The 21,138-nt window shown below is 38.3% G+C and overlaps 1 protein-coding gene and 1 non-coding gene across 8 annotated transcripts in view; both read right to left on the reverse strand.

Moving 5' to 3' along the window:
• The window catches only part of LOC107306164 (stabilizer of axonemal microtubules 1), a 38,833-nt gene that overhangs the window by 13,676 nt on the left and 4,019 nt on the right, over nucleotides 1-21,138 (reverse strand). For 3 of the 7 annotated variants that reach the window (XM_032441215.1, XM_032441217.1, XM_032441216.1), the window contains 11 exons: nucleotides 19,718-19,783; nucleotides 19,542-19,593; nucleotides 19,126-19,299; nucleotides 17,486-17,670; nucleotides 16,806-16,920; nucleotides 16,151-16,235; nucleotides 15,536-15,623; nucleotides 14,174-14,237; nucleotides 13,334-13,519; nucleotides 12,401-12,536; nucleotides 11,042-12,031 (listed from right to left, as the gene is read on the reverse strand). In XM_032441215.1, coding sequence (XP_032297106.1) covers nucleotides 11,042-12,031; nucleotides 12,401-12,536; nucleotides 13,334-13,519; nucleotides 14,174-14,237; nucleotides 15,536-15,623; nucleotides 16,151-16,235; nucleotides 16,806-16,920; nucleotides 17,486-17,670; nucleotides 19,126-19,299; nucleotides 19,542-19,593; nucleotides 19,718-19,783 — 2,141 coding nt within the window. Of the gene's footprint in view, nucleotides 1-5,687; nucleotides 7,513-8,754; nucleotides 9,627-11,041; nucleotides 12,032-12,400; nucleotides 12,554-13,333; nucleotides 13,520-14,173; nucleotides 14,238-15,535; nucleotides 15,624-16,150; nucleotides 16,236-16,805; nucleotides 16,921-17,485; nucleotides 17,671-19,125; nucleotides 19,300-19,541; nucleotides 19,594-19,717; nucleotides 19,784-21,138 lie in introns of those variants that run through there. The other 4 variants (XM_015849064.2, XM_032441218.1, XM_032441220.1 and 1 more) reach the window with 4 other exon arrangements.
• LOC116652570 lies at nucleotides 14,313-14,442 on the reverse strand. The gene has a single exon (XR_004305730.1).

Here is a 21,138-nt window from a genome sequence, read left to right on the forward strand (position 1 = left end):
TAGCAATAATAGACCTCATGGAGGAAAATTTGATTTGGTTTCTGCCATGATGATAACATTGGATAACTATATTATTGTTGCATGTGGCTATCCATGCTCTAGTTCTAAAAGGACAGGTAACAGTTGATAGTCTCTTTATCATGAACAGATATGGACTAACAAGGTTAGATCCCAGACAGAGAAATAGGTTATCAGAAGTGTTGTTATCAAGTATCAACACTAAGTCTGCCTGTCCTGACTACTCCAAGCTGACTTTCACAACACATGTAAGAGAGTTGGGTAAATTAGGTCTGTAGAAAATTGCTTTTCTTTTTTTTTTTTTTTTCTTTTTTTTTTTTTTTTTTTTTTTTTTAATGTTTTAATTACAAACATAGAAAAATAAAAAAATCTGTTACTCATGTACGCTAATGATATAACCTTATACGTAGCCCAAGACAATTCATCTCCATTCAGTGTGGCCCAGAGAAGCCAAAAGACTGGACATATTTTAAGAGAAAGAGCATTTCTTGGAGAGTTACAAGTTTTTCTTGCTTCAGTACCAGTACTCAGTAGTACTAAGAACTTGTACCAGGCTGCAGCACAACACTCAGTCATGAGGCAGTTGTTTGAATGTTTAAGCAGAGCTGTAAGAATCATGGAAGGATCAGGAGCATTTCACACACAAAATCTGCATGAAATACTTGCTCCTTTACCTCAAATTTTATTGAAGGGGCATTTATATAGTTAAAAGATTACATCTCTGCCTTTGTCTAGCCCTTTGAAGGAATGGTATGAGGGCTAATTTTTGCTAATCTAAGTGCTGGAATTTATCATCTTGATTTCCTAAAAACTTTAGAGAAACCTAAGATAGTTCCAGATCAAATCTAAGACATGTCTAATAATGGTAAACTTGCACGGAATGAATTCCAGCACCTTCTTTATGAAAACACATACTCACAAGCACAACATATCTTAACACAAACATACCTAAGCCAAAGTATTCTAGGCTTTCCAAACATGTGGCGAGAAGTGCAGTATCCAGCACCGCATTCAGCTTTGGCCAGAATAGTTAGCAAACATCCTGCTGCAGGGCAAATTAAAAATGTAAGTGCAGGGGCACTACATATGCCTTCCAGGCCATCCTCCCTATTTCCTAGGACATATAGCTACCCATGGGAGCTCAGATGCAGAGCAAAGCAGAGCAAGGATGGGGACCACCAGTGCTGGAAATATTGCATCTTCTCAGCTCAAAGATCTAGTCAAGCTACCTACTTTGAATACTTTCAATACTTTGAATCCTGACTGCAGGTTTGCACTGTTTCCTAGTGGTTGTGTGAAATAGGCCTTAGTCTTCCTCATGAAAGGTGAGGCAACAGATCAGTCCTGTACAGCACTTCCTGCCCCACTGACAGGGGCCTGGACCAGGTAGAGGCTAAAGGCTCTGAGGAAGAAGACTAGCATTTTCCCTTCATTCTTCATGTTTGGCCCTGTGCAAGATCTGTAGGACAATCCTGTTGTCTCTCTTTCCTAAACAGTCATTAGGGCACAAGAAAAAACAAGGAAGGACAAGTACCTGAAAGTGAAACTTTCCCACTCACCTGTTGAAAGAGATGAAGTGCAGCATTAGCAGCTGTAAATGCAGAACAAGTTCTACTTGAGTTTGAAGTAAAGTTATGGTTAGCAGGCTGTCCACATCAAACCCAAGTCACTTTTCTCTTCAAAAATGAGTAGCTATCACTAAAAATGGCAGTGTGGAAACCTTAGATCATCACAAGTCATTTAATAGATAGCAGTTTCACAGCTGTCACAAGGAAAATGAAGCTCACCCAGAAGCACTTTTTGTAACTATCTTGATTACATCTAATGGCACTAGTTAAAACAGAGCAGTTGTCACTAACCTCATACACCAAACATATTTAAAAAAGTAAGACACCATAAAGGGACGAGCTGGTACACTTGGCAAATATTATACCTTGTTCACTGACGTTGAAAACACGGTTCTTCAGATTTCCCACCATAAGAGACTGTACAGCAGGCAAGTATGTGGAGGAAAGAATCTACAAGCTGAAAGCAGATACACTCCAGTGCACCAAGAGATGAGGAACATGCTGGGAGCAGAAGCAGCAGAGAAGGTATTAGAATCAATTGGACTTTTATGATGGAGTGACAACATCAGAGGACAAGGTTGGATGCCCTGCGATCTACTGAGATGTCTGCCAATTGCAGCAGGACTGGATTATCTGATTATTAAAGGTCCTTTCCAACCCAAACTATTTTACAACTATGAGTATTTACTACAATAACAATTTATTTTTTGCTACAAGGGTAAAAATAACAAAACAAAAACAAAACAAAAAACCCAACACCTTTGTTTCTCTGGCCACCACAGCTCATTTTCTACAAAATATCTGCCAGGGCTACTGAACTCCATATTTTTCAGTCAATATTTACTTAGTCTTCTCATTGAAAACAAAAGTTCTTTCTGAATCATACAGCAGAAGTGGAGAAAGAACTAGAACTGATGCCTTTTGCCACAGAAAATGTCACCCATGTTTAACTGAAGTTTATAGCCAAGCAAATTAATTCTAGGAAGAGAATGAAACATTTTCCTGAACTAAAAGGCAACACACAATAAATGCAAACTAATTTAAGCATCAGATCTACCTCCTTTGATTTTTCTTCCAAAATAAATGCTCTTGAAAGGCCACCAAGTGAAACCCTAATGCTGAGGTTTGGAAACAAAAGCCAACATTTGCAGAGGACTGGCAGACCAGGCGCAGCCAGACCTACAAACCCACAAAACTGTTTGACACGCAGAGCTTTGAAATGTCGGTTTTCATGCTGTGGCCAATAGTAAACTGTTTGGCTCCAAACATTTAGCAAAGCGTCTCTGTATTTATCGAACAGTAAGCAGTCAAAATATTTGCAACTAACATTGACCTGCTGCCATCTTCTGGTGAAAAATTAACAATGAGGGCAAACAACGGGCAAAAACAATCGGTTCTTGCAAGCTCCCATTATCTTGGGCTTTGCTCTTATGGTAAGCAGATGGGACATGACTCATACAGTTGTATTACATTGAGGCAAGTAAGCTGTTCAGAATTGTCTCCTGTGAGATCACAAAACAGTGATCTCACAGAATAAGATTCTTTTCACAAACACCCTTTCACCCACTGTCCAAGACTTAGAATGATCTGAACAGTTCGTCAGAGGAACAAAGTGTCTGCAGCAGAAAGAAGCAGCTAGTACTCTACTTGTAATAACAGACAAATCCAGCAACAATAAGATGTGCTTCAAACGACATCTACTTACATTCACTGTAAGTTGAAAAGACAAAAAAATAAAAATAAATAATCAGAAGTGGAAATCAATACTAAATAGTCAAGACAAGGTTATGCTAAGCAAGTCAGATCTGCAAGTATGCACTCTACTCACTTCTCCTACCACTTAGACTTGAATTTTGCCAGCTCCTTGCATTAAATGTATGCGGCTCAGACCCTGGGATATAAGAAAGCACCGTGTAGTGACTCCAAGGGAAAATCTGGGATTCACACCCCCAAAAGTCCTTTCTTTCCACATACGCAATAAGGAGCATCAAACACCTCATCACACTATACCTAAACTGATGGAAAGGGAAGAGAGGTGGGACAGCTACACTGAAGGGCACGAGTATATTAGTTTCCAGGCTTAGAATATCCAGCATAAATACATCAACAATTTGCAAGTCTTTAGACTATTTAAATGCAACCATATCTAGATCACAGATTGATTCACACATCAAACTGAAATTTAGAGAGACACTATTTCAAATATTTAAACAACATGGTTGCAGAAAATAGTACTCATAAGACACTACTGCCACAGTTCAGCTGAGTGTGAAATACTGCTAGGGGTACAAAACTTAGGTCTGAAAATTACACTGGCAAACTACATAACAAAAAGGCAAGCAGATAATTTGCAGATGGCTACAAGTCTCACAAAAAACACAGTACTCATATGCAGTACAGTGGTTCTTTTCCTTCAGGGAATACAGACATCCCGGTGCACTCACAAACATGCTTCGCCAAAGCCTTTTCAGGCAAAGAATGGATTCTAGAAAGGAAATTGAAAATTGATTGAAGCCCACAAGTTCCTAGCTGGCTTAAAAAGCCAACATCTGTACAGTACCTATCTTCAAAACCCTGCCAAGAGCAGTTATCTGTGCTGTTGTAAACTGAACTTTAGGACTCAGTTAGTCTGAATGGAGGATTAAGAGGACAACCAGCTTCTCTCATTAGAACGTACAGTTGTTCATTGGTCCATTAATTTACTTTTAAGCAACTTAATGATGCTAATTTTGTTTGAAACTTGTTAATCTATCCTCAAAGTTTCCTTCTTTAGTAGTTCCCTTTCCAAGAATGTTATGCTTCCACACTGCCACATTTAGAAACCATTGGAATGTCTAACACCACAAAAGCTCTTCTCAATCCATTTGTGAACAGAAATTTCAAAATAACAGATTAATTTTGCACTCATATCTACCCCCTCCCCCTGCACGCTCACACACAAAAAGAAAGAAAGTTTTGCCGAAATGATAAACTGTACATCAACGAAATCATATTTGCTGACAATTAGCAGTCCCCACTACTTGAGAAACAATGCTTAAACATATGTTGAGTAAAACTGGCCTTGGTCTTTGTTGGTAAAGCCTTGGTCTTTACTGGTAAGACAGTACCAATAACCTGCAGGCAAGCAGTAAAAAAATCCTAAGGTGCGAGGCAATTTTATTTTTGCTATTTTACATAGAATCACCAAGTCTGGAAAAGAACTTCAAGATTATTCAATCCAACCATCCACCAGTCACCAACATTTCCCACTAACCTATGTCACTCGGTACAACATCTAAACACTTCTTGAACACCTCCAGAGATGGTGACTCACCACCTCCTTGGGCAGCTCATTCCAGCATCTGACCACTCTTTCAGAGTAGTATTTCCTAACATCCAGTCTGAATCTCCCCTGGTGCAACTTGAGGCCATTTCCCCTAGTCCTATTGTTAGTTACATGGGAATAGAGACCAACCCCAACTTCATCACAACCTCCCTTCAGGTTGTTGCAGAGCGAAAGGTCTCTTCTGAGCCTCCTCCAGACTGAACAATCCCAGTTCCCTCATCTCTCCTCTGAGTACTGAACACAGTACTCAAGGTACAGCTTCATCAGTGCTGAGTACTGAGGTACTGGAAATTGTTTACTTTCTGTGATTATCTGATTCCATGCACCACGTTCTTTGCCATTACTTCTTAATACAGTACTGCCAGTGTAGCAGCAACCCACATTCCAGTTGGATTTTTCATAAGACAGGCCATAGCCAAGGTATTAACTACACCCTATTTAGCTGTTCTTACAAAACATCTATCCTAGCAGCTTGTGTAGCTTCTGAAAGATTAAGAGCCTCAAAAGCAAATGTATACACTATTTGGATACAGTAAGAGGATCCTTTTCAATCCAGATACAAATGTTTTAAGTTTAGCCCACTAACAGAATAATCAAATCGCTGTTGCTTTTCTTTAACACAGAAACCTCAAAGTCAAATCTAACCACTTATCAAATAAAGGAATAATGCACACAGAATGAAGAATGGAAGGAGCAGCGGCATTTGCAACTTAAAAATAAGACAAATAAACATACTTAAAACATGCTGAATGGTAACAAAAAATACTTTTCTTGTATTTACGTGCAAATAAACATGTATTTATTATTCATTTGTTATTCATCATGAGTAATACATTCATATCTGACATAAACTCTGGATCAGCATCTTATTCTCTAGTGATGATTTTACAGCTTTAAAACAAAGTTGAGTCAATTTTTTTCCCCACTTCATCTTTTTTCTTTTTTCTTTTTAGCTTGCAAACATGAGAAAATGGATCTTAAATGGTTCCTAAAGCTAGTTATTGCATTCAAGAGGATGCATACATTCAAAAGACAAAAACACTAACAAATCCCGCTGTTTTCAGTAGTCTTGCCTATTTGCAAAGTTCTCACCTTTTCCATAATTTGCATGTTTACAGAGGAAGTATCATTTTCACTAATTAAATGCGCTCAAAGTTAGTAACACACATTTTCAAAATGTATTTAAAAGCAGATATATGACCAAAATGTTAAAAATACAAACAAATTGGGAAGTCTCCTTGGCATTCGTATACTTCCACAGAAAAGGAAAAAAGAAAACAAGAACTACATCATTCAATACACCCTACATGGACAAAGAATTATAATTTTCCATTTGTAACTTAAGAGCAGTGAATAATATCTGTAGCACTAACAAGTAAGTGCGTCTTGCGAGCCAGGAAGTTCCATTCCAAGTTCTTCCCCCCATACTCTTTTACATACCCACAGGAGCACAGCTGACAAACGCATGTCTTTGAGGATGGCTCTGCGTGCGAAGGCTCAGGGGACACTGGACTCATGTTTGGTAAGAAAAATGTCTTTCCCAGCAGATGCCCTAGAGCAGAAAACCACTTCAAGTAGCAATGACTCGAGACAATTATGTCAAAAAGAATCTGGAAACTTTAAGAAGCAGATCATAGTGTCAGAGCACATCCTAACTGATCAGCTCCTTCCCTGGCTTGTATAACCAAGCTCTTTTGCCAATATCCTGACCAGAGCTCTGTGGTTCCTGCTTTCAAGCATTTTCCGACCAGGGCACAAGTACTCGGGTCAGTTTCCTAGGAAGCCTTTGTGAAGTCACCACCACCAAGCTCTAGACCTCCAGTCTGCAGCAACACAGCTGTGCCTGTTTCAGACAGATATAATCTTGAGCTGCTCAGCCACAACTATATGAACATGGAAATGGACTATCATAATGTTACTGTCAGTTACACTTGAGTGTCATGAAAATAAATGTATACGTTACACAGAGTGTACATATTTATATAAATCTACTAGGGAATATCTACTATTTGAAAATAAAATAGCATTAACTCTACCAGAAATCATAGATTGAAACTTCAATTTGAAATTTTAGGACAAAGCCTAAAGGAATTGTACTAGAAATTCTACTTCAGTGGAAGAAATATATTAAAGAAAAGGGTCTTTCTAGTACTGAATAATGATGGTAATGCTTGCCCATACATTTCAAGAGGAGATAATCCAGTATAGGTAGGGTAACAAATAATTTACTATTTTAAAGGGGGAGGATAGAGGCATCGAAAACTTTGCTCTTTTTCCTTTGAGTCTTTATGTAACTTTAGAAAATGGAAAAACAACAACCTGAACATCTGCTGTTTTCAAAGCTGTGTTTACAAAGGAATATGTAATTTTGTATGTAAGTTTTGAGTTGTTCACAGAAAACTACTGTAGACAACCTGAAACACAAGAAATCAAAGCAAGCAACTGACACTGACAAGAAGTCTGACACACAGGCTGGACAGTGCTTAGAGAAGTTATGATGCAGTCAAGTGCACCACAATTTTAATATTATCGTTGTTCATGTGCTTTACAAGGTCTATAACGATGGTCACTCCTTTGTGCTCAGCTTCTTAGTCAAATTATCTGGAGGAAAAAGAAAATGTATTGGTTAACACAGTGTAATGTTCAATTAGCTAACAGAAATACTGTCCCAAAAGTATCTGACATGTATTAAAAAAGTAATAAAATGTTATTTCCAATTTTGATAGCCAGGTAATGTTCAATTAACTGACAGAAAATACCATTCCAACAGTATTTAGCACACGCTTAAAAAACACAAAAGAGCACTTCAAGTTTTGAAAACTGTTCTAAGTCTGATAAAATCATCTATTATCAATACAGTCACAATTTTATGTTGCTAAGTTACTTATATAGTAGAATTTAGAGGAAAATATACAGCAGGAGCATTTATGCTCAATTTTAAGAGAAAGTCTGGAAGCTTAGTTAAGAAAGTTTGGAAGAAGCAAAGCAGTAAGTAGGATTGCTACCCTGGACTTCAGGAGAGCTGACTTTGACCTCTTCAAAGACCTACTTGGAGGTATCCCATGGGCTAGAGCATTAGAAGGTAAGGGGGCCCATTTGAGCTGGTTAACACTTGAACACCACTTCTTCCAATCTCAAGATCGGTGTATTCCTAAGAGTAAGAAACTGGGGAAAGCGGGCAAGAGCAAGTGTGAATGAGCAAGTTACTCATGGATAAACTAAAAGGAAAGAAAGTCCTTGAAATGGGAAAAACAGTCTGTCCACCTAGGAGGAACGCTGGAATGTTGCCAGGGCCTGTAGGAATGCAACACAGAAGGCTAATGCCCTCTTGGAATTAAGCCTTGCAAAAGAGGCAATGGATAACAAGAAAGGTTTTTGTTTTCTTTTAAATATGTCAGCAGTAAAGAGACAAGGGAAAATGAGGGTCCCCTACAAAATGAAGTGGGTGCCCTGGTAACAGGGAACTCTGAGAAGATGGAGATCCTCAATACCTTCTTTGCTTCAGTCCTTACAAAGACTGCCCCTCAGGAAATTCCAGACCTTGGACATAAGAAAGACAGTCTGGGTAAAGAAAGACTCCCTGTTGGTCAAGGAGGATCTGGTCAGAGAGCATCTAGCCAAAATCAGTGCACACAAATCCATGGGCCCTGATGGGATGCACCCACATGTGCTGAGGAAACTGACAGAGGTGACTGCTGAACTGATCTCTTATCAATAATCTTTGAAAGGTCTTGGCAAATGGGAGAAGTGCCTGAAGACTGGAGGATAGCCAATGTTGCTCCAGTCTTCATAAAGGGTAAGGAAGAACCAGGAAATTACATGCCAGTCAGTTTCACCTCCAACCTTGCAAAAGTGATGGAATAACTTGTTCTGGATGTCCTCTCCAAGCAATTGGAAGACAGATATCAGAAGTAGTCAACATGGATTCACTAAGTGGAAATCATGCTTGACCAACCTGTAGCCTTCTGTGATGTCATCACTGGCTGAGTAGATGCAGAGAGAACACAGGATGCTGTGTACCTTGATTTTAGCAAAGCGTTTAACAGTATCTCCCACAACATCCTTATTATGAAACTTAGAAAGTGTGAGATAGATAAATAAACAGTTAGGTGAGCTCAGTGAGGTGAGCTGAGGACTGGCACAGTCCAGAGGGTTGTCATCAGTGACAGTCTGATTGGAGGCCTCTAAATAGCAGCATCCCCCCTAGAGATGTGTGCTGGGTCTGGTCTTGTTCAGCGTCTTCATCAATGATCTGGATGAAAGGATAGAGAACAATTTCAGCAAGTTTTCTGATGATACAAAGCTGTGAGGAGTGGCTGGCACACTGGAAGAACATGCTGCCATTCAACAAGACCTGGACAAACTGGAGAGTTGGGCAGGGAGGAACCTAATGAGGTTCAGCAAGAGCAAGCATAGAGTCTTGCATGTGGGGATTAATAACTGCAGACATCAGTACACAGATTAGGAGAGGATCTCTGCAAAGAAGGACCTGGGTGTCCTGGTGGACAACAGGTTAGCTATGAGCCAACAGCGTGCCCCCTGTGGCAAAGCAGGCCAATGGTATCCTGAGGTGCATTAAAAAGAGCATGGCAAGCAGGTTGTGGGAGGTGATCCTCCCCCTCTGCTCAGCCCTGGTGTGGCCACATTTAGAATATGCCCAATTCTGGGCTCGACACTTAAAAAAAACAAAAACAAAAAAAACCAGGGATCTCCTTCTAGAAGTCCAGTGGAGGGCCACTAAGATGATGATGGGCCTGGAGCATCTCCATCATGAAAAAGGCTGAGTGACCTGGGTCTGTTCAGCTTCAGTAAAAGAAGACTGAGAGGGGGATCTGGCTAATGTTTATATATATCTGAAGGGAGGTGGGAGGTAAATGTAAGAGGCCAGGCTCTTCGTGGTGTTGTGTAGCAATAGGACAAGGAGTAATGGCCTAAACTTGAATACAGGAAGTTCCATGCAATCAAGAATAACCTCTTGGTATGGGTGATGGAGCAATGGCACAGGTCTCCAAGAGAGGCTGCAGAGACTCCTTCTATGGAGACAATTCAAGACCTATATGGACACCTACCTATACAACCTATTGTAGGGTGCCTGCTTTAGCAGGGTGTTGGACTTGATCCCTAGAGGTCCACTCCAACCCCGCAATTTTGTGATTCTGTATCAAGTTGCCCCTTACACTGGCTGTACAGACCAAAGTATCATCTACTCAGTGCTTTGATATGAAAAAAAAGCAAATGGCACTGTCACACACTTACAGGATCTCTTCACAAAGCACTACATCAAAGCAACACCAAAAAGGTATTAAGTCATACAGAACAACGTGGGTGAAGAAAGACTTTCTTAGGAAGTCAGCATAAGTAATTCCTTCTGAAAAATATCCTTCAGAGCAATATCCCAGCAGATGCCCTGTAGCATGGTCTTGTTTCTCTCACTCCAAGTAAGGTAAACTAGGCAATATAACCTAAGCCACTTACATTTACAGATAATGTGAGTCATTGCATATTAAGTTTTTCTTGACAAGTATTACTTGAAAAAGCATCACTACCTTTTGCCTGATTATTTAAAGTGGCAATCCCTCATAAAAAGCATAAATCGCACTGCTCCCTGAGACTCCTAGTATATCACTAAAAATATATGTTCTAGTGGAGTACAGCCATTACTGGCCCATCTTTATTCATGCACATCAAAAGTTAACCTTGCACTTATTTATTCAGTGTGCCAGTGGTTAAACAAAAGAGGTCATACAGACTACAAATACCTGAGACTCCCACAAGTTTATATGGCCTACTGTGTATTTCTAAAGATCTAAATGTGCTCAGGGTAAACATTATTTCAAATCAACTTTGTGAATTCTCAAAGTTTAACTTCAGCTGACTCTGCTGCTAGCACAACTATAGTCTTTTCGTTGTTTGTTTGTTTTTTAAATATCTTTAAATTTCCTTAGAAAATCAGGTAAGATCTTCCTTGAAAGACATACATAAAAACAGAAAAACAGAATGCATTTGCTTTGCTTTTGTCTCATCTCCTGTAAGAAATAAGCATGCAAATAATCTTTTGTCCAACATATTTACAGAGGGGTTAAGTTACTCATAGGACAAAACCTGGCTGCTAAAGTACATGGATGCTTACCCTTCCACTTCATCAGGTCTAATGGGATTTCATGAATTTCTGATGCCATTTCTTCTAGGTGTTTAGAGATGGCACGAAAAGTTGTAAGGGAAGGAGTTCTGTCAGGAGGCAAGTGGTGATGTATCTTGGTAAACTCTTCATCCAGAGAAAAGTGCAAATCTTCTGTTTCTTCATCTTCTGAACTAAGACTTGGGTCTGAGAAATAACTTAAAGATTCATCTGCAATAAATACCCCATCCAGTTCCTGTTCTTTTTCAGAAAAACTTGTTACCAGCATTTTGTATCTCCTGAGTATATCATCTAGATCTGAGCTCAAATTCTGAGTGTTCCCTTTACTAACTGTATCATCTGGCATAAACACATCATCTGAAAAACCCAAAGCAGATTCAGACATCACAGATTTATTAGGACTTCTGCAATTAAGCTCTTCTGGAGTAGTCTCATCCAGCAGCCCACAATCACGAACTTCACAACTGTCAGAACTTAACTCTGGAGACACATTCCACTGCAGATCTTCATCCGCTAAATCCAAAAGGTGATTTGAAGGCAGAGTTTTCATTTTACTACTGTCTTTTGAAGAAATACATGGAGTTTTCAAGCTCTTCTCTACACATACACATGTTGGTTCTTTTGTTTTACCTATAAAACTTTCTCCAAAAACAGCGTCCTCTAATTTTTCTTTATTGCTCTCACCCTCTAATATTCCAGATGTTTCTTCCAAAAGCAGAGGTTCACTGATTTGTCTTATCATCCTCTGCTTTTGAGCTGTAAATTCTGCAGAACTTCCTTGGTACTTCTGTTCTGACAATGGATAATCAAAGTCAGGTACAGATGAAGATGAAGCACCACCTAAACTAATGGCTGCCTTATCCTGGATTGTAGGACTGGCATCCACTGGATCATCTTTTATTTCTTCAGTTGAGACCAGCTCTGCATCTGACAAGTCTTCAGACTGAATAGCTTTTCTCCATGTGTTTCTAATTTCAGTAACTAATGAAACAAACACAAATAACATTTTTAAGTTTTTTTCTTTCATACTCCCAACCAAATTTTTCTACGGAATATTTTGTAATGTAAGAAAATCAGAAAGAAAAAAAACCATATATGTAATAACACCTTTGTACTTGTTATGCATAATTTTCTCAGACACTTGCCCCACAACAGAAGTGGATTCTACATAGGAAACATCTATGTTAATGCAAATTCACAGTACTTGTTCACCCTGTGTTACACAAGCAAGCCATTAGGATAATTCACAGAATGAATTATTCTTCTTGTGTGAAACGCATAATGTCAATAAGCTAGCTAAATTTCTCATTAGTGATAGCATATTATATAAACAGAGCATTTTAGACTTACGCAGATTCTCTGGAGTCCGGGGAATTTGTTTCCTTGTCAAAAATGGGTTAAACTCCAGTGAATTAATGAGATCATCTAATGCTTTTTCTCTTCCTTCACCACACTGAGGTGATTCAGATGTCACCATTCTTGCAATCTGTAGAAGAGCAAATTCTGAGAAAACACGATTATAATTTCTTTCTTCCATTACCCACAGCTCCAAGAAAATCATATTTTCTAAATGACTGGGTTAGTTTGGAAACTCCTGATTGCGCTGCTATTTACTACTCAGGCTTACAACGAGAACAGTACCCTACAAACACAAAATTAAGTTATGGAAGCAAAATCAGAATTTGATCAGAAGCTCCCACATGAATCTACCTTTAAAATGAAAAAATACATCCAAAAGATACTGGTCAAGAATGGTGTAAGCATAAAGGTTAGAGTTCCAAAAATAGAACATTCTAACAGATGACAACAAATTGCTGTCTTTCAGTGAAAGACAATTTAATTTTCAAGATGTGGTAAATATAATCATTCTCCTAGAAGAATTCCTTATTTAACTCTTAAAATGCCAAAACAATAGTCAAATCTTTGCCTAAAATTCCCAAGTTCTGTTAAATATTTGAGCCATAGAATTCAGAAATAAAAAGGACTGTTAAATTCTAAATTCATGCCATAGTTCAGAAACTAAAGGAGGAAAGGTGTTAAAAATCATACTGTGATTCTTTAGCAAATGCTATTCACTTTACAACATCTTAGAAATATTCTCTGCTTTGTTCTATGCTTTCAGGTTGTAGTTAATTAGGTTGTCACCATTGCTAAAACTCAGTAGCATCTGTCTAGCAGGAAAAAAAAAGACAACACCTTTTACACACACACATGAAAAGAACTACTTTTCCATAACAACTGCAGTATTCTGAGCGGATATTTATTAAAAAAACTTTTCCTAACCTCTTCTGCCAATTCTTCTCTAGCTTTCTCAAGAATGTCTTCCTTTTCAACAGGTGAATCTGTCTGGGTATCATGACCTTCTGAGTTTTCCCATGATTCTGATACGGCCAACTCATGTTTTTCATCTTCTGAGATCTTTGGAGGCACAGGCTTTTCTTCCCCACTGTCTAGTTCAATATACAAGTCCTAGAGGAATATACAGTAGTTATGAAAAGTTTTAAATTCAAGTCTCAGAAAACTGGCATAAAGGAGATTCTGCACAATTTCTGAGAGCAACAAACTTGGCATTTATATCAACAAGAATATTTCAAGGTTTTAAATTCCAACTAAATACAAGTTATTATGATACTCATTTTATTAAAAATAGGACATAAGTAGTGGCTACAAAAAGGTATCACTACTGAACACAGATGACATCATCTGCAACTACTTTCAACAAACTGTAGCGAACAATAGTGCAGTGGACAACTGTGCATACAAATTCACCTTAGGACACAATACATCTCTAATTTTCACACACGATTTAAAGGAATATCCCAGTCTGACCATCACTCCCAACAAAAAAAAGTCACTTCTGTTTTCATAGGCAGGAAATCTGTGACATACTGTATGCTGTACTAGAAGTCAGAATTAAGTCCCCATACTTTTTGCTTGCCTAGCGCTTAAGGAAGTTCATGGTAATTAGCTTTCACAGTTTAGGACTGATTCAGAAGAACAGTCATACTACTTTAAGAAAAAAAAAATCACAGAAAACCATAAGTCTAGACTTAAAGTCATTTCAAAAGAAAATACTACAGACATTCAATTTATTTGACAGGTGATAAATCACTTTAGAATAACCTTTTCAGTTAGCAGGTCTTTGTTCTCAGATCCTTTTGACAATTCTGAATATTTAGCAGAGAGCCTTAAAAAAAAAAAATCCATTTTTAGAGAAAAACAAAACAAGTGGTATACAAGTCCTAGTACACAGCCAGTATACATCTGTGTGCCCCGTATCTGTCCGTTACGATTTCCCTCAATTCGTCCCGGTCATCAGAAGGCAATTTTACTATAGGGAGAACATGTGACAACTAGAGCAGATTTAGCCCTATTTGTGTATCAGCCTCCCAGATTTGGTGATTATGTAACTTTTTCCCATGATTAGCAAAAGGAAAAGAGAAGGGGTATTGCTGTATGTTTTGTAAACAACTCTTCTGCATTATTCTAACAAAGGCAACTGGAAAATCTTCTGCAGACTTGATGATGTACTTTTCCCTAAATATTCATACACACATCACCTGACTACCAAACACACAAGTCTTATCATTTCTGATTATTACAGTGGTAATGGCAAAGCTCTAAAAATGTAACATACAGATATCACTTCTTAGAAAGAAAACCTGAAAGTTCAGTACTTACTGCTGAATGTCGTTACAATCATGAATAGACAATAGTGAATGCTGTAACAAGTCACTGAAAGAAATTCCATTATGCAATTTTGAGTTTCATATGCAAGTAAGCTGCTGATGTCAAAGTATGTGTCATCAGCATAGTTTTGCTTTGTCGACTCTCTCTCTTCTAGCAGGCAACATTCGAATATTTGTAGGATTTCTATCTTGCAACATCATTATTCAAAAGCTTATTAAACTTTCTGTCACTAACCAAATATCATGTCAAAACCCTTCAGAAAACTTTAGAAAATATTTTAGTCCCGCGTTTTAATCTTTTTTTTTCTTTTTTTTTTAAATTATAATAAAAGATAGAAAAAAAGTGATTTTAGAGGACTCAAGTCTGGGATTTCTTTTGGATTTGTTTGTTTAAGCCATTTTGCCTGTTTTTAAACACAGACACAAGACTCCTGGGAATATCTGTTTTCTTATTCTCAGGCTATGATGAACACACATCTACCATAACCTAGTCTGAGGAGAATTCTCCAGTCTTCCCTTTACCTTCTAAAACTTGAATGAATGTAGTTTAAAAGTTGCAGCAAAAATCTTGCTACTCAACTGCTGCACACTGTAAGCCAACAGTTGCTCCACGAGTCTCCAGGTGCAGAAATCCACAATTATTCTACTTTTTACTTACCCCATCAGGTGGGCATAACAAATAAGAAGAGCGCTACTGAAATATTCCATTTGTGCTCATAAAACAAGTTTTCATCATTTCCACTGATGCTGGTTGTTAGTTTTGGTTTTTTAAATCAATTTCTTGTTAAAGTCATACCATCTAGTTGCTGTTAACGGTGAATCAACCATCCTACTTTCCAGTGTCTCGGCATTGTTCTCATAATTTATCTCCCGCTCTAGAATATCTAGAAAAGCAAGTCAATGTTTTAGTACTGCTGCTTCTTTTGTTGTTGCCGAGAGTTTGTAGGCAATACAAGCAACTCACACCACAGGTGTAGAATATTCACAGAACAGGCTTCTTCAACATTTAAAGAAAAAGAAATCAATATAGCTAGTGTAGGTGAATCTTAACCCGTTTTTTCATTAAGCTTCTGCAGGCACAGATGCCACTAGCAGTCAGCACCCATTTGTGGTGCTACTGAATGCATGTTCAAGAGGTATGATTCTATCTTCTCCCCTGAATTAACTACACTGACAAAATGAAAGGCAATTATTTTAAGTACTCATTCAGAACTAAATTACCAAAGTCTATTAAAGAAACCTGCAAACAAAAAGCAGGGAGTCTTAATATTGGTGGTAGTTGGATGGTTGGGCTGGGTGATCTTGGAGGTCTTTTCCAACAGTGGTGATTCTATGATTCTGGGTTCCATGGAAACTCATAACAGCTGAGGTGGGGGTGGGGAAGCAGGAAAAGCTTCTCTGGTTCACACACCTGAAAGTGATTCTGGACTTGGACAAAGAACATCTTCTTCACTATTTTCTTCTGCTTCTAATGTAGTCTGCAATTCACCCAGATCCTGTCAAAAGAAAAAAACAAAGTTACACAAGCAATGAGAGAAAAAACTGTAACATCAGCAATGAACAGGCAGTTATTTATAGTAGCTTTTCTGCAAATAAGAAGCCAGGCTCAACATGCAGTTTTTGCTCACTCTGCCAAGGCAAGGATGTAACCTTAGATCTCTTTATAGATACGAGCATCAGAATGGAATTTCTGCTGTTCATCAAGGAGATCATTTTAAAGGGGAAAATACAACTCAGTAGATGTCTAGTGAAAACTCAGTTTCTACAGCAGAGGGAAAAATAATTATGTATTGTCAATATATAAATTATTTGTGCTGTCTTGACAAAGCAGTTTCACACGCTACATCAAATGAAGTCACACCAGCTGTCATTAAGTTGAATATATTTTCTTCACAAAGAAGAAAAACTACTTCAGAAAGCTGTTTCCGACATACTGTGTTCATCCACTATCCATGAAGTTCAACAAAGATGTACAGCATAATACAGCAATGGAAAAGACCAGCATAGACGTATCTCACCTTCAATCATTCTCTTCCCCAGCATCAGAAGAATGGAACACTACTTACTAAATTCTGCCCGCAGGGTGAAAAGCAGCCAGAACTTTCCCACTTGATTATCCACTCTTTCAGTGCTTTAGAATTTGATTCATTCAAAATAAAGTACTGCTTTTCTATTCTTACTCTGCAAAGGAAGAAACATCATTATGCTGGGATACAAATTCTGCTTAAAAACATGAGATAATCACATGTTCCCCTTACCGTAACAAAACCTCTGACATGCAACAACTTATTCACACACTTGTGTTTGCACTAAAATCTAACAGAAATTCACAACCTAAAAAACAGCTGCTGAGTTGTCTTTATGTTTCCTTACAATGGAGGAACTACATTCAAATACACACTTAAACTTTCCCTGACTCAGATTCAAATCAAATTTCGTAATCTCAGAATTTATTAAGTTAACACTGAAAAAGCAGATCAGCTAATTAACCAGGAACCCAAACATAAAGCAAGGGCAAAAAACTGAAGTTACTTAACAACAAATTTCAGTTTAAAAGTTATTCAGAGAGTTATATCAAAGAAAAAAGAAAGTTATATCAAGAGAAATACAAATTTGTCAAAGGCAAAAGAAAAACAATCAAATTTATACATTCTCACTATGAGCAATTACTTTTAGAAAAGACTACAGGATGACATGATTCTCACAGTAAACAACAGAGAACTAGACAAAAACGCCAGATAATTACCTCGCTGCTTCCAAACATGATAGCATTTTACATTGTAATTTTATCCTATCCACAAAGGGCTGTAAGTGGTTTTCCAAGACAAACTGATAGCGTTCATCTCTTAAAATTCTTAAGGCTTCATTTAATAGTTGAATGACTGTTAAAAAATTCAGGTTTTCATCTTCATATAAATTTCCTATGCACACCTTGAAATATTGCAAGCAAAAGGAAAATGTATTACTGAACAGTAACAACACATCAGTATCAAGAAGTTACATTCTCTGTATTCACAGCAAGGATAACGTTTGCACTTTAATTCAAAGTTTGCACTTCAATTTAGTTCTGACTGTTTCATTTTTAAAAAAAATTAAAAAAAAAAAAAAAAAAAAAAAAAAGGAAAGAATCCACACCCCTGATCCACACCTCTTCTCGGCAGAGAAGGACCTGGGGGTCCTGATGGACGAGACTTAACATGAGCCAGCAGTGAGTTCTGGCAGCTCAGAAAGCAAATGGGATCCTGGGCTCCATCAGGAGAGGGGTGGTCAGCAGGGATAGGGAGGTGATTATCCCTCTCTACTCTGCTCTTGTGAGGCCCCATCTGGAGTACTGTGTCCAGGTGTGGAGCCCTCAGTACAAGAAAGACACAGAGATTTTGGAAAGGGTCCAGGGGAGGGCCACGAAGATGATCAGGGGGCTGGAGCACCTCCCCTATGAGGACAGGCTGAGGGAGTTGGGCTTGCTCAACCTGGAGAAGGCTGCGGGATGACCTCATTCAGCCTTTCAATACCTGAAGGGAACCTACACTCAGGAGGGGTGTAAACTCTTCGAAAGGGCTGACAATAGCAGGACTACGGGAAATGGATCCAAGTTCAAGGAGGCAAGGGCAAGCCTCTCCATGGAACTGTTTTTGCCTGAAGACCTGGGTGCACTTGGTGGGTGATCCAGCAAAACAGGGTTGTTCAGTGTGTACCACGAGGGAATTTAATGCTGGGGGAGCACAGTCAGTAATTCTCTGTTTATAGACCTGTGCATGTAATGCATTTTCATTATTGTTTGTGTATATATGTATATTAAGCATGATGCAGTGATGTAGAATAAGGGGTGGAATGTCATGGTTTTGCAATTTTTGCAACAGCATGTGGAGCACAGAGAATAACTGTGTAACCCAGAGGACCGCACACTCAAAGAGGAAAAGATGTCACAGAAGTGATGCCCATTCTCTCTCTCACTGCCTGGCAGTGGGTGTGGGTGTGCTTCCAAGCCGTGCATCTTTAATTTCAAAGTAGGCTTCTAGGTTTCTGGAAAACTCTCATTTTACTTCATTTATTAGCCTGAATCTCAATTAGATTGTATTATAATGCATTCTGATATCATAGTTAGTAATTTTTCCTCCTTAGATTGTTGCTGTTGCTCTGTTTGTTTCCTTCAGCCCAGCTCCCATCTTCCTACCACTTTTCTCTTTCTCCTTGCCATTTTTGGGGACCGGGGGGGCCCATGGGCCTACTGCCCCCCTGTCATGGACATAGATTGATCTAGATAACTCAGCAACAACGCTGGAAACAAAATCAATTAGGAATTATAGTTATTAATTCTAAAGTATCTAAGTACACTGGAAAAAAAAAAAAAAAAAGTAAAGTTTAGCATGGACAAAAATTACTTACTTCTTGCATTTCAGTTTCTACTCTGTCAACCAACACACATGGGACACTGACAGTAATGTTCCTTCCATCAAAAGCATACTGATTAACACAATCTCCAAGTACAGAGTCTACAATCTCCATTTCCTTTTTCAGAGACGTAAAAGTTTCCATTACCAATGGCCACATACTGCGAACCTTAACGGAAAAGGACAGAACTTCTATGTTGAAACATTTACCATAATACTATAGCACAGTAACAAAATAGCATACAGGCAGATGAGATGGCGAGGTAGCATAATCATGGGTATACAAGCAGAAATACCAGTATAAGGATAAATATTGGACAAGTGTTAGAAATTTGGTGATCATCAGCCACAAGGTGTGGGGGGAGGGAGGGGACATGGCAGTGGAAGGGGCAGAAAAGGGCAAAAGCTCACCTTTTGAATTCTCTCAGCTCTGTCATTTTTATTTTGGTCCTTTGGTTCCATCCTACATGCCAGCAGAAGACAAAAGTTCAAGTGGATTACAATAAAATTGAAGTCCATAATATTTGATATAAATTAATAAGAAATTTTGTTTATTTTCTAATGTCGTTCCAAGGAGAAATACTTACTTCTGCAATTGTTGCTGAAGGTGTGCATACTCAGATTTCATCTGTTTTATTTCTTTAGTTAAACACCTAAAGAAAAAGAATTACCTCACCACAGATTCTCAAAATTCCAGGCTTTTGCTTTGCTGCTTCCAGAATTTTACTCAATAAATGATTATATTCATTCCAGATATGAACAATGAAGCTGTTTTGGAACAATGTAAAAATTGATACACAAGATCCTTACCACAACACTGTAAAGAATGACAGCCAGAAAAGCCACAAAAATATTTATAAATTAAGCTGTTGTGTTCCACTGCAATGGCTTGACTTTTACTAGACCCAAAATGTACTTTTTCTAAAAATTTCTTTGCTGTTTATCAATATAAATCTTTAAATATATTCAGCAACTGTACACGGCCCTGTCAAGATGAGTTTTGAAAGTTGTGTTGGAAATTCTACAGTGTTTTAACTGTTTCCACATGAGAAATTGTTTTGCATATCCAGTTTTCCCCCTGAAGCGCCTTGTGCCTCTTGCTCTGTCATAGCAAATTCATGTGAAGTACCTTTATAAATTCTTTATAAAAGTAAAGAATAATATAAACTCAAGATAAACTCCAGAAGCAAGGAATGAACCAGCATCAGCTCCAGAGAAACTCCACTCATGACCAGATGCCAGTTAGACTTAGAGTTTAAATGTATTGCTGCACACCTGAAAGATATTTCTATATCCTTCTATATCCTTATTTGGAACACCACCACCTTTTAAGCTATTTATTAGCTTCTGAATTTTAACAGTAGCTCACTGTTTCAAATGGTTGGTTTCCCGTTGCATATGCTTTTTTTCACTTCAACCTAACAGTAACAGGATGGACCGTTTCTGAGCTTCAACCATGATATCTCTGACAATATCCTGGAACCTTCTAGCTCCACTGCCTCCCAGAAAATACATTGTAACAGCTGCCAAGTGGAAGTCTGCTCTTAACTTTAGCACCTTTTCAATTCTAGTTGACTTCCTCACATTCCCTTGGATCTTAAATTCTGTTATATTGGCTACACTGATGATAAAGCTCCTGTTGACAGTTATACCTCCAGACAAGTCTCCCTTAAGTAAGTCAGTCCAAAATAACTCATACTCAGCCCATCCAGTGACTGCATTAAAGTCATCCTCAGTGCAGTACAGAAGTTGCCTAGACTGTTTATGCACCACTGCACAGCCTTTCCAGAAAATATCAGCATAAACTGTAGTTATCGGTATGCGTTGGAGTCTGCAGGCCTGAAACTTGTTTGATTTGTCTGAAGAAGGCTTCTTCAACTTACTCTAATCAAGGAATGTGTAACAGACTCACAGCAACGCCACCCTCTGTGGTGACATCTCTGATTTTGATCCAAAGGCACGAAATGGACTGGTCTCCTTTTACATAATTAAGCTCCATGCACTGAAA

This window comes from Coturnix japonica, chromosome Z (genome assembly GCF_001577835.2).
Source record: "Coturnix japonica isolate 7356 chromosome Z, Coturnix japonica 2.1, whole genome shotgun sequence".
Taxonomy (NCBI): domain Eukaryota; kingdom Metazoa; phylum Chordata; class Aves; order Galliformes; family Phasianidae; genus Coturnix; species Coturnix japonica.